This window comes from Aegilops tauschii, chromosome 5 (assembly GCF_002575655.3).
Source record: "Aegilops tauschii subsp. strangulata cultivar AL8/78 chromosome 5, Aet v6.0, whole genome shotgun sequence".
Lineage (NCBI taxonomy): Eukaryota > Viridiplantae > Streptophyta > Magnoliopsida > Poales > Poaceae > Aegilops > Aegilops tauschii.
This window is the reverse complement of record NC_053039.3, coordinates 510404611-510419144: the sequence shown is the minus strand read 5'-3', so window position 1 is coordinate 510419144 and position 14534 is coordinate 510404611. Positions and strand designations below refer to the sequence as shown.

At 50.9% G+C, this 14534-nt stretch overlaps 1 protein-coding gene across 1 annotated transcript; it reads right to left on the bottom strand.

The window, feature by feature from the left end:
• Positions 1-361: 361 nt before the first annotated feature.
• LOC109746673 (uncharacterized) lies at positions 362-1326 on the bottom strand. Its single transcript, XM_020305784.4, has 2 exons — positions 867-1326; positions 362-746 (listed from the first exon to the last, which is right to left on the bottom strand). Exons 1-2 carry the CDS (start codon positions 1189-1191, stop codon positions 553-555), a joined length of 519 nt encoding a protein of 172 aa, XP_020161373.1. The 5' UTR covers positions 1192-1326; the 3' UTR covers positions 362-552.
• Between the last annotated feature and the right edge of the window lie 13208 nt (positions 1327-14534).

Here is a 14534-nt window from a genome sequence, read left to right as displayed (position 1 = left end):
ATCCTGGATGTTGCACCTCGGATGCCGCACCACCAGGCCGATCATGAACTACAAGACAGAGATGCGATGTAGGACCAGACACGAGTCAAACCGAACAAAAGGACGAATCGGGCAGGTGGGCAAGCGCTGTGGAGAAACCAAACGCATAAGAAAACCAGTCGATGTGGAACGCCATATGAGCCTTGACGGGTGTGACCGGCTTGACAGAACATGCTTTAAAATAGAATATAACTTACCCCGCAAGAAAAATAGAATAGAACTTAATAAAAGAAAGGTAGTTTGTGGCATAAGTTTGATTAAATGGGGTAAAATGAGGGAAAAAACGTTTAAATAGGGTAATCTAAATAAAAATGACAAAATAGAAAGTAAAAAGTGTTGACTCTTCTTATTGTGTCCGCAGCAAAACAACCAATAATTACATCATGTGGAATATTCTTCCTCAGTACTCCCCAGTGCCCAATGATAAACCAATAGGAAACTCAAATATACCACAAAACAAACATATTTCTGAATCACCGGCCAGCAAGCGTTCCAGTCCACTAGCCGAGACGCTCAAACGGCCGACACGGCGTAGACGGCAGCGACCGCGAGCGCGAACACCAGACCCGCCGGGCCATGAAGCGACGAGCCGCCGTTCCCCTGCAGGTACGCCGACGGCGTCGTCTTCGATCCCAAGCCGGCCGGTGTCTGCACTGCCGGGGTGGTCGGCGTGTTGGCACTGGCACCAGGAGCACTGCCACCACCAGCTGCAAGCAGAAAAGATGCCACGTGTCAGCTACCCAAGAAGCGACAACAACATTATTATACGTGCAGTGCAGCTCTTGACTCTTGTAACTCGTAAAATACTACTACTGTCGAACACTTACCGCCGTTGCACTTGCTCGCCGGCGGGGCCTGCACGTTGCAGGCGTTGGGCAGCTCGAGCGCGCGGGTCTTGTTGATGGTGACGCCGCCGAGCGACGAGGAGTCACCGCCGAGCGCGCTGCAGAGGCACTGCGGCTGCGACTGCACGACGGAGGCGAGCTGCGAGCAGCAGGACCTGGTCGGGGCCGTGCCGCTGCCGCTGATGTAGTTCATGCATGGGTACAGGCCGATCAGCACAGACGTGCACCCGGACTGCGCCGACGCCGACAACACCAGCAGCGCCAGTGCCACCGCCGCGGCCAGGAGGACGCTGCTGCTGCTGGACATGGCGGTCACCGCTCTCGCTCGTGCCGCTATTGATGGATGTTTTTCCCCTTGGTTTGCTAGTGAAAGCAAGTTGCTTTTCTTGGGTCGGATGCAGGCTTGGAGCTAGCTAGTTGCTGCTTGCTTGCTTGCCTTGTGTGTGTGCTTTTGGAATTCGAGTACGTGTGTGTTATTATAGGAGTGGGTTCTGTTGGGGAAGGTGGAATTAGTTGGCTATGTTGGTGAGCTGCATGTTCCTACTTCCCACTCTTGCAACGAAATGATTTCTGACTCTGAAATCCTGGAGTTATCACGGACTTTTTACTTCAGAAAATATATGGGTGTGGTTGCTAAAGAGGTTGGTGTTGAGCGTTGAACAAGTGATTGCCCATCTTCTTTTGTTGATTGCAAATTCAGTGACCATCCTTTTGCATGGAATTGCCGCACAAGTGATTGCTTCATACTAACAATGATCGACAATCACCACATCACACATGAAGATCAGATATTGCTTGGGTTTACCTTGTGGGATATCTCTGTTGTTCTTGCACGGAAGATGATCGTGTTTTGTTCAAAGTGCTATTTGTAGGTAAACTATAAAAACATTGTTTGGAATTAGTGCCTTGTCATGAAGAACAAGTCATATGGACAATTTCAATGTATTCGTGTGGCTGCAGCGTGCAGCAGCGACCGGTGCACGTAAGCTGTGGTTGTTGGGACCATGCATTGTAGTACGTTATTCACACTAGGGAGGGCGGGCCCTGGGCCTGGTGTTTACTCATAATGTTTTGTATCTTCTTCATGCTATATGATAAGTGAATAAAGCGTCCGTTTTTTACAAAGATATCTGGTTAGGAAGTACTTCAGTAACTAGATGTATCATCCTGACATGCTACCAGTCAATCTAGTACTCCATATATTCAAAACGGAATCTTGAGAAATCCAATTAGGGGAATTACAGAAGCTGAGAGGGCCCATAGGTGGTTTGGGAATCAGCCTGCATGCTGACGACGCTGCCATCTTCGCCAACCGAATACAACATGAGATCGACGCACTCCTAGACATCCTCCGTGGATTTGGGGAATCCACATGCCTCCATATAAACCCTTCAAATCTTCGGCTCTACCCTTTAGATGCGACAAAATCGACCTCACGGCCGTGCTACAGAATTTTGGTGGTGCAATAGGCACTTTCCCAACCACCTATCTAGGTCTCCCGATCACCACTGCTAGGTTAAGATTAGTGCATCTGCAATCATAGATAGGCTCAAGCACGGCTGGCGGGCTGGAAGGGCAGGCTACTACCCTTAGCCAGCAGGAGAATACTTGTTAGATGTGTACTTACGCCATGCCAACATTTGCACTCACCGTCTTGCGGGTCCCAAAGAAGCTGCCGAGAGACATCAACAAGTGCAGGAGGAAGTTCCTATGGAAACAAGAGGAGGAGATCACCGGGCCAGCTGCAACGTCAACTGTCCGACGGTGTGCACGCCCACCACGCATGGGGGCTTGGGCATCCTTGACCTGGAGCGTTTCAGCCGTGCCTTGAGGCTGAGATGGCTCTGGATTGCTTGGACATACCCAAGCCCCCATGGGTGGGCACAGTGCCGCCATGCAGTGACGAGGACAAAACCCTGTTTGCAGCTGCAATGACGGTAACGATAGGAGACGGCTCAACGGCTCTGTTCTGGCACTCACATTGGATTGGATCAAGCACCCTGGCCTCAGCATACCGTGCCCTCTACAACCACTCCAAGCAGAAGAAACGGACAGTGCATGAGGCGCTCAGGGGCGACACTTGGATTAAGGACTTGAGCCACGGAGACACTCACCCTTTGCTGCAGCAATTCATTGGGCTAAATCGCCTAATCATCGCCGCAACCATGGTGCTCACGGAGGGTGTTAGTGACACCATACGATGGAACCAGGATGCGGAAGGCCAGTACACAGCAAGATCGACCTACGAATTGCAGTTTCAAGGCAGGCTTCGGTCCAGCCTGGACGACCTCGTTTGGAAGGTTTGGGCGCTGGGGAACGTCAAATTCTTTGCCTGGCTGATGCTAAAAGATTGTCTATGAAAAAACGACCACCTCCAGAGACGCAGCTGGACAAACAACTACTTTTGCCAATTATGTGTCCGCAACCTGGAATCGGCACACCACCTGCTCTGGTGCTGCCGCACTACTGTTGTAGTCTGGGACACGGTGGGGATAAGAGAAGGATGCCTGAAGCTCTCTCCAAGCGACTCATGGAACACCTCAAGCTCGCTTGAGATAGTGCAGAAGATGATCGACGCGACACCGCCGGCCTACAGAAAAGGCGCAAGAACCATCATGCTCCTAACCTGCTGGGAGATCTGGAAAGAGCGGAACAATTGCCTTTCAAAGGTAAATAACCAGCAGCACGGGACATCACAAGGGCAATTGACAGCTCCATCGAGCTTTGGCGACAGGCTGGAGATATTGGCCTACAGAGCCCCTTCTAGGATCCGCCATGAAGACTAGGCCACTGTAACGTTCTTTTCATGGCCGGAAAATCACGGACCGTTGTAGAGTGTTGTACATCGAATTTGTACTGGTCCTAGGACCTGCGCCCCCAATTTGTTTTCCCACTGCTTCCTGCTAATGATATGAAAAGCCAGGAATTGCTGGATCTTTCAAAAAAAAAAAAGATTCTTCCATCTGCTCATCTTATTGTGCCATGTAGTGCCTTCCTTGACTTTGTGGTGTTGTGCAATCTCGATTCCATCCCATAGCGGTTGACAATGTGTTCTGGTGAGTTTGTTGTTTTAGGTACGGCCTCAATTGATCTTTTCCCTTTGACGACGCAAGCGTCCCATCTTACTTCGTAAAATGCTTGGCATTCTCACTATAGTAGACTTTGGCCTGCTTGTGTTCCAGTATCGTGGCAGATCAATGAATTTCATCGGCATTAACAATGAAATTCATTGACCTGCATGTGTTCTAGTATCGTGGCAGGTCAATGAATTTCATCGGCATTAACAATGAAATTCATTGACCTGCATGTGTTCTAGTATCATGCAATGGTGATTACAGTGAGAGGTATTCAAGTGACTGTGGAATTTGGCATAGTCTTATTATTGTCATCCCTTTCGATGGCATAGGTGATGCACCCATCCTTGTACTACGTGTGCATGTTTTCATCATGATGGTTGTCATGTGTGCTAGCTACACCATATTTTCGGATGCACCAGTCACCCTGTTTCTTCATTTTCTCCTTGTTGTAACCTTTTGATGTTTGCATTGTAAGATCCCAATCCATGTATCCAGACCAATAATCTGAAAAGAGGCCAACTCACGAGCATGGTCTTGTAACACTCTCCTTTTTAAATTCCCTCTCCTGTAAGGGTGGTAGTTTAAGTGTTTAAACATATTAACTATTTTGGTTCCTTGGTAGCGCATTTGCTAAGAGCAAGTGTTTGTAAATATCCGGAGTGAGCTATTTGAGTACAACTGGCTAATACTCGCACGCATTCATGAACATTTGACACAAAGAATATTTTTACAACATTGCACAATAGATTTATGTCTCAAATATATCAATAGTCTTACACACTTTCTTTTGTAAACTACACGTAAAACTTAGTAGGACACAGAGGCTATCACATATTTAATGTCATTAGCGATATTATTGGCATCTGCAGCAATACCAGCCAAACCTCTCCTTGCCAACCCAGTTCAGTAGGACACATCTTCGCCTTTCCAATGATTGGAATATTCTTTGCTTGGCAACCCATGCTCTCACCATTCTGCACTCATAACTAATATATAGTTTTGTTGTAAGATTAATTTGTTGCACCAAGAAAATAATACTTGAGAAATTAAAATATCTATGCAATACCTTGAGCCACATATTTGGAGTGCTTTTGTATCCAGTTGCGAGGACAATTGTGTCAAATGAAATTTTATTTCCGCATTGAAATTCAACTATTTTGCCCTTGACCTTTGCAATCTCTCTTCGAACCTGGAGGGATAAGAACAAAATTAATAACTTGGCTAGGAAGCAACATCCATGCTTTTGTACTCAATAATTTAAGCACTTCCTCTTTAAGTAATAAACTTTTCATGTCAGATGGTCTTGCCGACTATCCTATTATTTAAAATCATTTGCCATGGTTGTACTCTTGCTGAAGGGTTTCCGCATCTACTATTTCATCCGAATATCACTTCTTGACAGGTTAAACGGTAACCTTACAGATGATCCTTCTCTTTGTATGATCAGTATTGGGAGGGCCTCTCAGTTCCAGATGTGCTGATGAGGTATCTTGTGTTGGCTTTGACGGATCAAACTGTGTTGGCTTACTCAAAATATCTTTGGAGGTAGCTATTCAATCTATGACCCTCCGGATCTGTATATATACTCCTTTGCTCTGTTCGCTACTCTTTTGCCTGTAAAGCTGCTATTTAGACAATGTATGTAGGAACTTCACAAAAGGACATTAATTGCATATTATTCACTATTCTATCATATGCAAATTCGAAGAATAATATGTATTTGCCCCTACCAAGGTAGGTATCATCACCTCATGCCAATGTCCATTTTACATTCAGTTCAGATTTCACGCCCATTCAATTTCCTCTCTTTTTCTCATTCCAATGTCCATTTTTTAATATGTAATTTGGTGGTGTTATATTTCTTCTGCAGATGTTGCTATTCGGAGTGTCATTTATTGACCTGTCTTAGCAGTTTTTGCATCTTTGTTGCTTCTATATTACTACCGCTGCAACGTGGCATCTATGTCGGCAATCTAAACTCTTCTCAGGTTAGGACTTATATCGGAGCATTTCTTTTACAGGGACACTCCTTTTACTTTGCAAGCAAAATGCTTGAGAAATATAAATCTTGAAAATGTACTGGTAAAGAAGGTGCAGATCATGTTGTTATGGAATTGCTTTATAAGACCAATCATCATTCGTGATTTGTTTTCTCTCTAATATTTCTTCGTGTTCAAGTCTATTCATATTGCCCTTAGAGGCTTTCTTTTCTTCATTTTTTGTAGGGATGTAGCGAGAATGGATAATAAGAATGATGCATTTCTAGTTTTTTTATCTTCGATGTCTATTTTGTAGTTGTTAGATGTTTAAAATCGTGGGGAAATATTATTCGTTCCTCGACTGGATAGTGGGATCAGGCATGCCTTTACAGTTTTTCAGTTAATAAAAAATGTTCAGTTCAATCAGTTTTTGTTTACTATGATGTTAGTGTCCTTTCTTAGCACCTCACTTAGTTTTTTCTCAAATATATTCATTGTTCAATAATTACTGCACTACTTTGTTCATAAATCCATTGTTCATTGTTGTTTATTAAATCAGTCATGTCCATCTGTTATTCCTAGGATTTCCTTAAATAACTATACTAATAGATAGACCATGAGAACATGTCCACCTCAGAGAGAATTAATCTTGCTTCCTTGCAACAATGAACATGAGGACCATGTGGACTAAACATGCATGTGGGTACGCCACGGAGCATGTCCAACTTGTGAAAGGATAAAAACTAATTGGTCAGACTTTGTGAAGACAATAGGGATTGGAGAACGTCATCTATGTGTCTTTACATTCAAGGCTAAAAGGGGAAAAATGTCGCTCGTTGTCTACCTACTTTGACAAGGTCAGTTACAAGGTTGTCATCATATTGTCCATGCAAATGTTTCCTGTGATTTCATCTCCTGAACAATATGATCACAGCAGATTCATATGACATATGAACAGTCAATGCGACGACCAAGTGAAGCCATCAAATATTAGGCTTTAGCATAACTATATAGGATCTTTGTGGGTGTTCGGTTGGACTTATCTCGCTCCGCTGATCTGGCTCGTTGTGGTTATCTAATAACCCAACTATTCTATCTATTTAGTGTCGATCCGTCTGCTTGGCCTACTTTTGGAACATAGTACATACCCTCATTTGTCGTGAACTCCAGACCTAATGTTGCTATGTGTCGGATCACGGGTTCCGGCAAAACCTTTGAGGTTCGAACTCTGGGGTGCGCGCCAAGTTCTTTTCCCCTACCGATCCACGCCCTAGCTTGCTAAGATCTTGGAGACGAACTCAACGAACTCACCACACAAGAGACACAAGATTTATACTGGTTTAGGCCATAGTTGTGGTGTAATACCCTATTCCAGTGTGGTGGTGGTGGATTGCCTCTTGGGCTGATGATGAACAGTACAAGGGGAAGAACAGCCTCCTGAGGTTGAGGTGTTCTTGTGCTTGTTGTGTGGCTAAGGATCAGGTGAGATGCCTCTGAATGAGTTCTCCCCTACGGTGGTGGCTAGTTCTACTTATATAGGCCCTGGTCCTCTTCCCAAATATTGAGCGGGAAGGGAGCCAACAACGGCCAATTTGAAAGGGGACAGCTAGTACAACTTATCCTGAAAAAAGCGGTTTTCGCCTGCAAAAGGCTCTGGTGGTGACGCCGCCTTGGGCTCCATGGTGACCTCTGTCTTGCCGTCCTGCTGGTCTTGGTCTCGTTGCACTGATATAGAAACCTTTGCCTGATGCCTTGGTACTCCGGGCCTGCGCTTGCCTCCTTAGAACCAAAGAGGAAACAAGGACGCTGCGCGCGCTGGCGCCCACAGAACCTCGCGAGGTTTGCCTTGCCTTGATATCTCCGCCCCTCGCGAGCCAACCTGGTAAGGCCGCTCCTGAGGAGGTCTTGTTTCGTCTGCCTCGCGAGGCTTGGCCCCTCGCGAGGGTCTTGAATGCCTTGTTGATGAAGATCGACCGTACAGGCCTGCTAGCACAGCCACGCCATGGGCTGCAGGCAGGCAAGTCTGGGGACCCCCGTTCCCAGAACGCCGACAGTAGCCCCCGGGCCCAAGGCGCGCTCGGGCTTGGCTTTGAGGCGAAGCCAAAGGTCAAGTGCGGAGCGCCACGGGCCCCAAAAGCCTGCGGCCTTGATCGATGCGTGGCGGTTGATTGGACGTGGGCGTCTCCGCTTCCCCACGCTGCCTCGGCAACTGCCCGACTTGACAAAAGGCTGGCGCAGACAGTGCTTGCCTTCGTTTCTTCTCTTCGCCTTGCTCAGACCCCCTTTCTTGCGCCCTGCTTCCGAAATCGTCAGATCTGCTTCCATCTGTCGGCGTTCTGGGAACGGGGGCCCCCAGACTTGCCTGCCTGCGGCCCACGGCATGGCCGAGCTAGCAGGCCTGTACGGCCCATGTTCATCGATAAGGCATTCAAGACCCTCGCGAGGGGCCAAGCCTCGCGAGACGGGCAACGCAAGACCTCCTCAGGAGAGGCCTCGCCAGGCAGGCTCACGAGGGGCGGAGAGATCAAAGCAGGGTATACCTCGCGAGGTCCTCCAGACGTGAGCCATGACGACCGAGACCAGGCGGGCGCCAGACGGGCGCTAGCGCACGCAGTGTCCTGTTTTCCTCTTTGGTGCTAAGGAGGCAAGCGCAGGCGCAGAGTACCGAGGCGTCAAGCAAAGGTTCCATATCGATGCAACGAGACCAAGACCAGCGGGACGGCACGACGGAGGTCACCATGGAGCCCAAGACGGCGTCACCACCAGAGCCCTTTTGCAGGCGAAGACCGCTTTTGTCAGGATAAGTTGTACTAGCTATCCCCTTTCAAAGTGGCCGTTGTTTGCTCCCTTCCCGCTCAATATTTTTTGGGAGAGGACCAGGGCCTATATAAGTAGAACTAGCCACCACAGTAGGACACGAAGAAACGAGATCGATTCGATCTTCCATCCTCTCACCCACAAGCTCACCGAGCACAAGAACACCTCAACCTCAGGAGCCTGTTCTTCCCCTTGTACTGTTCATCATCTGCCCCAGAGGCAATCCACCACCACCACACTGGAGTAGGATATTACACCACAACGGTGGCCCGAACCAGTATAAATCTTGTGTCTTTGTCTTTGAGTTCGTCGAGTTCGTCTGCGAGATCTTAGAGAGCTAGGGCGTGGATCGGTAGGGAGGAGATCTTCGCGCGCACCCCAGTGTTCGAACCTTGTGGGTTTTGCCAGAACCCGTGATCCGACATTTGGCGTGCCAGGTAGGGGTGCACCAAAGCTTCCTTCCGTCGCTCCGCGCCCCGTTGCTCCGTCGTCTCCATGGCGGACGCTCGCCGCGCTCGTGCTGAGCGCCGGGCTGCCCTCGCCGCCCATGTCGCTCAGACGGCTCCCGTCGGCGGGCCACCTCGTCGTTCCCCGTCGCCTGCCGCCAACGCCGCCACCGGCCCGGCGGGGAACGAGCAGAAAGCATCCTCGCTGCACCCCTCGGTGCAGCGGGACGGCCGCACCGCCACTCCATCGCTGACCCCGGCCGGTTCTTCTTCCCATGCACATCGCCCTCCCAAGGACACACGGGCGGCGCTCCTCATGGCACACGAGCTCCTGCGCTACCGACCGGTCGACGACCTCTATGAGGACTGGCATGACCGCATCGCCGAGCTTGTCCGCGCCACAGGGGGTTCCCCTGCGCCATTCCTCTCTCCACCTCGCCCTCCGCCAGCTACGGGCGGCGTAGCTCACGGAGCGCCTCCACCACCTCTGCCCCAAGACGGCGCCCTGGCGCCAAGGCGCGCGGCTCCACGACGCGACCCGCCGCGTCCCGCGCCTGTGCGTGAAGAAAGAAGCTGTCAAGAAGTCTCTCCGCCGCAAGAAAACGCTTCGCCGCTCCTCGCACCACCGCGCCAGGACCAGCTGCTGCGGCAAGACGGCGCGCCACCTGTAGCGGCAGGGCGCGGACCCCATCAAGACCAAGCTCCACCCCCAAGGCGGGCCCCGGTGACCACAGCCGGCTGCCGCGCTTTCACCCCCGAGCTGCGTAGCGTCGCCTGGCCGGGCAAGTTCAAGCCAGATCTGCCTCCTCGCTACGACGGCACCCCCGACCCCGCGGAGTTCTTGCAGCTCTACGAGCTGAGCATCAAAGCGGCCAACGACGACGAGAAAGTCATGGCGAACTGGTTTCCCATGGCTCTCAAGGATGGCGCCCGCTCCTAGCTCTTGAACCTGCCACCGGGCTCGATCTCCTCCTGGGACGAGATGCGCAACCGCTTCGTCGCCAATTTCCAGGGCACGCGCGACCGCCCGCCGTCTGCGGGTGACCTGCGCCGCGTCAAGCAGCAACCGGGAGAGACCCTCCAGAAGTACATCCAGCGCTTCAACAACGTCCGCCTCAAGATCCCCAAGGTGACGAACGAGGCTATCATCTCTGCGTTCTCTGATGGAGTCCGCGATGTCAAGATGAAGGAAGAGCTCGTTATCCACGAGGAGCTGTGCATGTCCCTGGAGTTATTCAACCTGGCGACCAAGTGCGCAAGAGCTGAGGAGGGGCGCCTCTCCCTCCTCGAGATCCGAGCAGCAGACCCGGAGGAGAAGAAAGCCAAGGCCAAGGACGTGAAGCGCAAGGGAGCAGCCGTGCTCGCAGCGGAACCAGACACCAAGCATGCCAAAGACCAACCAGAGTCGTTGAGAGAGTCCTGGATTAGGGGGTCCTCGGACAGCCGGACTATATGCTTTGGCCGGACTATTGGACTATGAAGATACAAGATTGAAGACTTCATCCCGTGTCCGGATGGGACTCTCCTTGGCGTGGAAGGCAAGCTTGGAAATACGGATATGTAGATCTCCTCCCTTGTAACCGACTCTGTGTAACCCTAGCCCCCTCCGGTGTCTATATAAACCGGAGGGTTTAGTCCGTAGGACAACAACAATCATACCATAGGCTAGCTTCTAGGGTTTAGCCTCTACGATCTCGTGGTAGATCAACTCTTGTAATACTCATATCATCAAGATCAATCAAGCAGGAAGTAGGGTATTACCTCCATCGAGAGGGCCCGAACCTGGGTAAACATCGTGTCCCCCGCCTCCTGTTACCATCCGCCTTAGACGCACAGTTCGGGACCCCCTACCCTAGATCCGCCGGTTTTGACACCGACATTGGTGCTTTCGTTGAGAGTTCCACTACGCCATCATCATAAGGCTGGATGGCTCGTCTCGTTGTCAAGGACGAAATCACCTCTGGGGGAGCCCTGGCTGTAGGCCAAACTCTCCGACTAGGCGGCTTCGTCATGACCGCCCGTTCGGCCGCTGCACCGACGATGACTTCTCGGGTCATCAAAAACAGTCTCCACGTCGGCTCGGAATTCGCCGAGCAGATGGATCCGATGGAGCTCTCTTCTTTGAACGAGCTCTTGGATCGCATCGCCGCCTTGGGAGTCGCTACGGACTATGATCGGATCAGGCTTAAACCCGACCAAAAGGAGATTAACTCTCCGCCGGTCACCCATCAGATAGCGGTGGTGGAGGAGCAACGCAGCGATTCTTCTTCTATCTTGAGGAAAGCTATGTCCGGATTCCCGAGCTCTCTAAGCCAGATAACCGTCTACGGGAGGACATGGCCGAAGCTCTGAACCTAGAATCAGACAGCGGGCCAGACCTATTGGGCAACAAGCCGGAGCCCGAACTTTCAAGATCAGAAACTCCGCCGCTCCTGGGTCTCAGATCGGGTCAGGGTTCGGACCTAAATCTACCCACCCACCCAGATATAAGTGATCTTTCCCACATTAGACAAGAGCCCCAAGAGACAGTACATCACTATTAGGCCAGATTCCTCCTTGTAATGAGCAAGGTCAAGGACTGTCGCGTGGAAGACGCAATTTCATTCTTTTGCAAAAATTGCACGGACAAGGGAATCCTCAACGCCATAAGTCGCTGTGACATAGCACACTTCGCTGACTTGGCGGCCATTGTACAGAAGTACTGTGCGATGGAAAGCGCCTGGAAAACCCAAACAAAATTCTGGGATCCTCCGGCTCTCACTAAACCCCCCCGACCGAATTAAAAGGGTGTACCCTCATAAGTCACCCGATCCAATTACAAAGAAACAAAAGCCCACTACAGGGCGTGGAACCGTATTGGAGGGATGGCTCAACGGGCCATGCAAAATTCACAGTACAGCAGATACCATACCAACAGACAGCCTTAGAGCATGTTGGGTACTCCGGCAGGTGGCCAAGAGCGGTGAGGATATCCTCATCAACAATACCGCAGAGCACCATCCCTTGGAGAACAACAATACAGTATTGACAGTCTTCGAGACCTTCGCCTCAAATAATATGCGTAAGCGATCACTCCGCAGCCTCGCCGAAGTCTGCCACGTAGCAGCAATAAATCCATGGAGCTTTACGGCTATCACCTTCAATGCCAGTGGCGAACCTAAATTCCGAACAGCACGAGCACCAGCCGCCTTGGTCCTTACTCCAATTGTGGACGGCTTCCGGCTTACTAAAGTGCTCATGGACGGCAGCAGCGGATTAAACCTCATCTATGAGGAGACTCTTCGAAAAATGGAAATAGTCAGAAGCCGCATTGAGCAATGCAGTACGACCTTCAGAGGAATCATCCCTAGTCAGGAGGCACGATGTGCTGGCAAAATCACACTAGATGTGGTATTCGGCACGCCGGAGAATTATAGGTCCGAAGAAATCACATTCCAAGTGGCCCCGTTCAATAGCGGATACCACGCCCTTCTAGGGCGGGAGGCATTCACGATCTTCCAAGCTATACCCCATTACGGGTACATGAAGCTCAAAATGCCCGGGCCCAATGGAATCATCACTCTAGCTAGTGATCCGGACATAGCACTCCACGCCGAAAATAAAACAGCCGCATTGGCCCTCGAGGCGTTATCCGAAGCCCTCGCGGCCGAGGAATTAACTGGGCTGTGCTCCAAAGTGGGCAGGGACGACGTGATACTCAACAAAAGATCCAAGTCCACCTCTTTTAAACCAGCGGATGAAATAGTCAAATTCCAAGTCCATCCAACGGACCCTACAAAAACAGCATCCATCGGGGCACAGTTAAACCCCACAGTAGACGCCGCACTACGGGAGTTCTTGCGCGAGAATTGGGACATCTTCGCCTGGCATCCTTCAGACATGCCAGGAATCCCACGCAGGCTGGCCGAGCATAGCCTTAACATCCTAAAGGGATTTAAGCCGGTCAAGCAAACTCTTTGGCGCTTCTCTGAGCCTAAGCGACAAGCCATGGGAGAGGAGCTAGCCAAGTTACTGGAGGCCGGATTCATCCGAGAAATAAAACACCCGGACTGGCTAGCAAACCTGGTGATGGTACTAAAGAAGGACAAATCCTGGCGCCTATGCGTCGACTTCAAGGTCCTTAATAAGGCTTGCCCAAAGGATCCCTTCCCCCTCCCTCGCATCGATCAAATTATCGACGCTACTGCAGGACACGACTCATTGTGTTTCCTCGATGCATACTCCGGATACCATCAAATTAAGATGGCGGAGTCCGATCAAGCCGCAACGGCATTTATAACTCGTTGCGGCTGTTTCAACACCATGCCTTTCGGGCTAAAAAACGCCGGTGCAACCTATCAACGCATGATTCAGACATGCTTGGAGACACAGATTGTGTTGAGGATATAGACCTTAGAGTCACCCGCCAGAAGGGGCCGGGTCACTCATATGGTCATTGCCAGAAGCCCGGCGTCAAGCTTAAAGACGGTGGCCCAGAGATGGGCTTAAGACCCGGGTACGGCTTAAGGCCGTAGTTGCAATTATTATCATGGTAGAACTTGTAGTGTAAGGCAAGAATAGTTGAGAGTCCGAGCCGGACACTCTCATGAGCCGGCCGGGACTCTGAGAGCCGCTGGGCATCGGCCTCCCTATATAAGGGGACGACCCGGCAGCGGTTTAGGGACAAGCAAGATCTCATCGAGAACCAGGCATATCGGTCTTGCTCCCTGGTCATCGAAACCCTAATCAATACCACCTCAAACTGGACGTAGGCTTTTACCTTCACCGTAAGGGGCTGAACCAGTATAAACCCTCGTGTTCCTTGTCCCACTTAACCCCTTCAAGCTTCCTAGTTGCGATGGCTCCACGACTAAGTCCTAGTTCGAGGACATCTGCCGTGACAATTCCACGACAGTTGGCGCCCACCGTGGGGCCAGCGCACGGTGGATTTGAGTTCTTGAAGGGCAGCTTCGAAGGGCTCAAGGGATACGCTGTGGGCCGGATGACCAAGAGTCGTCGCGGCAAGCTCTACATCGACGATGCAAACTGGGGCCCTGACGCCGGCTCAATTGAGTACGGGTACCGGGTCCCCTTCGGTGGAATTCATGTTTTCATTGGCAAGATTGGTGAGCCGGGCCCTGAGCCGAATCTCTGCGCCGATTTCATCGAGACGGCTCAGCGTGCACGACCCGCCCGGGCCCGGCCTGCCTTAAGGCATGATTTTGTGGGATGCATTCATGGAGGGCCCTCTGATCGATCCGGATCTAGGGATGAGGCGGCCGCCGGCTCTGACGGCGAGTCGTCCACTGATGGGTCAAATTCGCTGTATCAACTTCAAGATGGCAGGCTCAT

What these genes read in the sequence shown, in the direction of transcription:
- LOC109746673 (XM_020305784.4), bottom strand. Translation starts at nt 1,191, where the DNA reads ATGTCCAGCAGCAGCAGCGTCCTCCTGGCCGCGGCGGTGGCACTGGCG. An exon ending in GGCGAGCAAGTGCAACGGCG is followed by an intron (nt 747 to 866) that starts GTAAGTGTTCGA and finishes TTCTGCTTGCAG; the next exon opens with CTGGTGGTGGCAGTGCTCCT.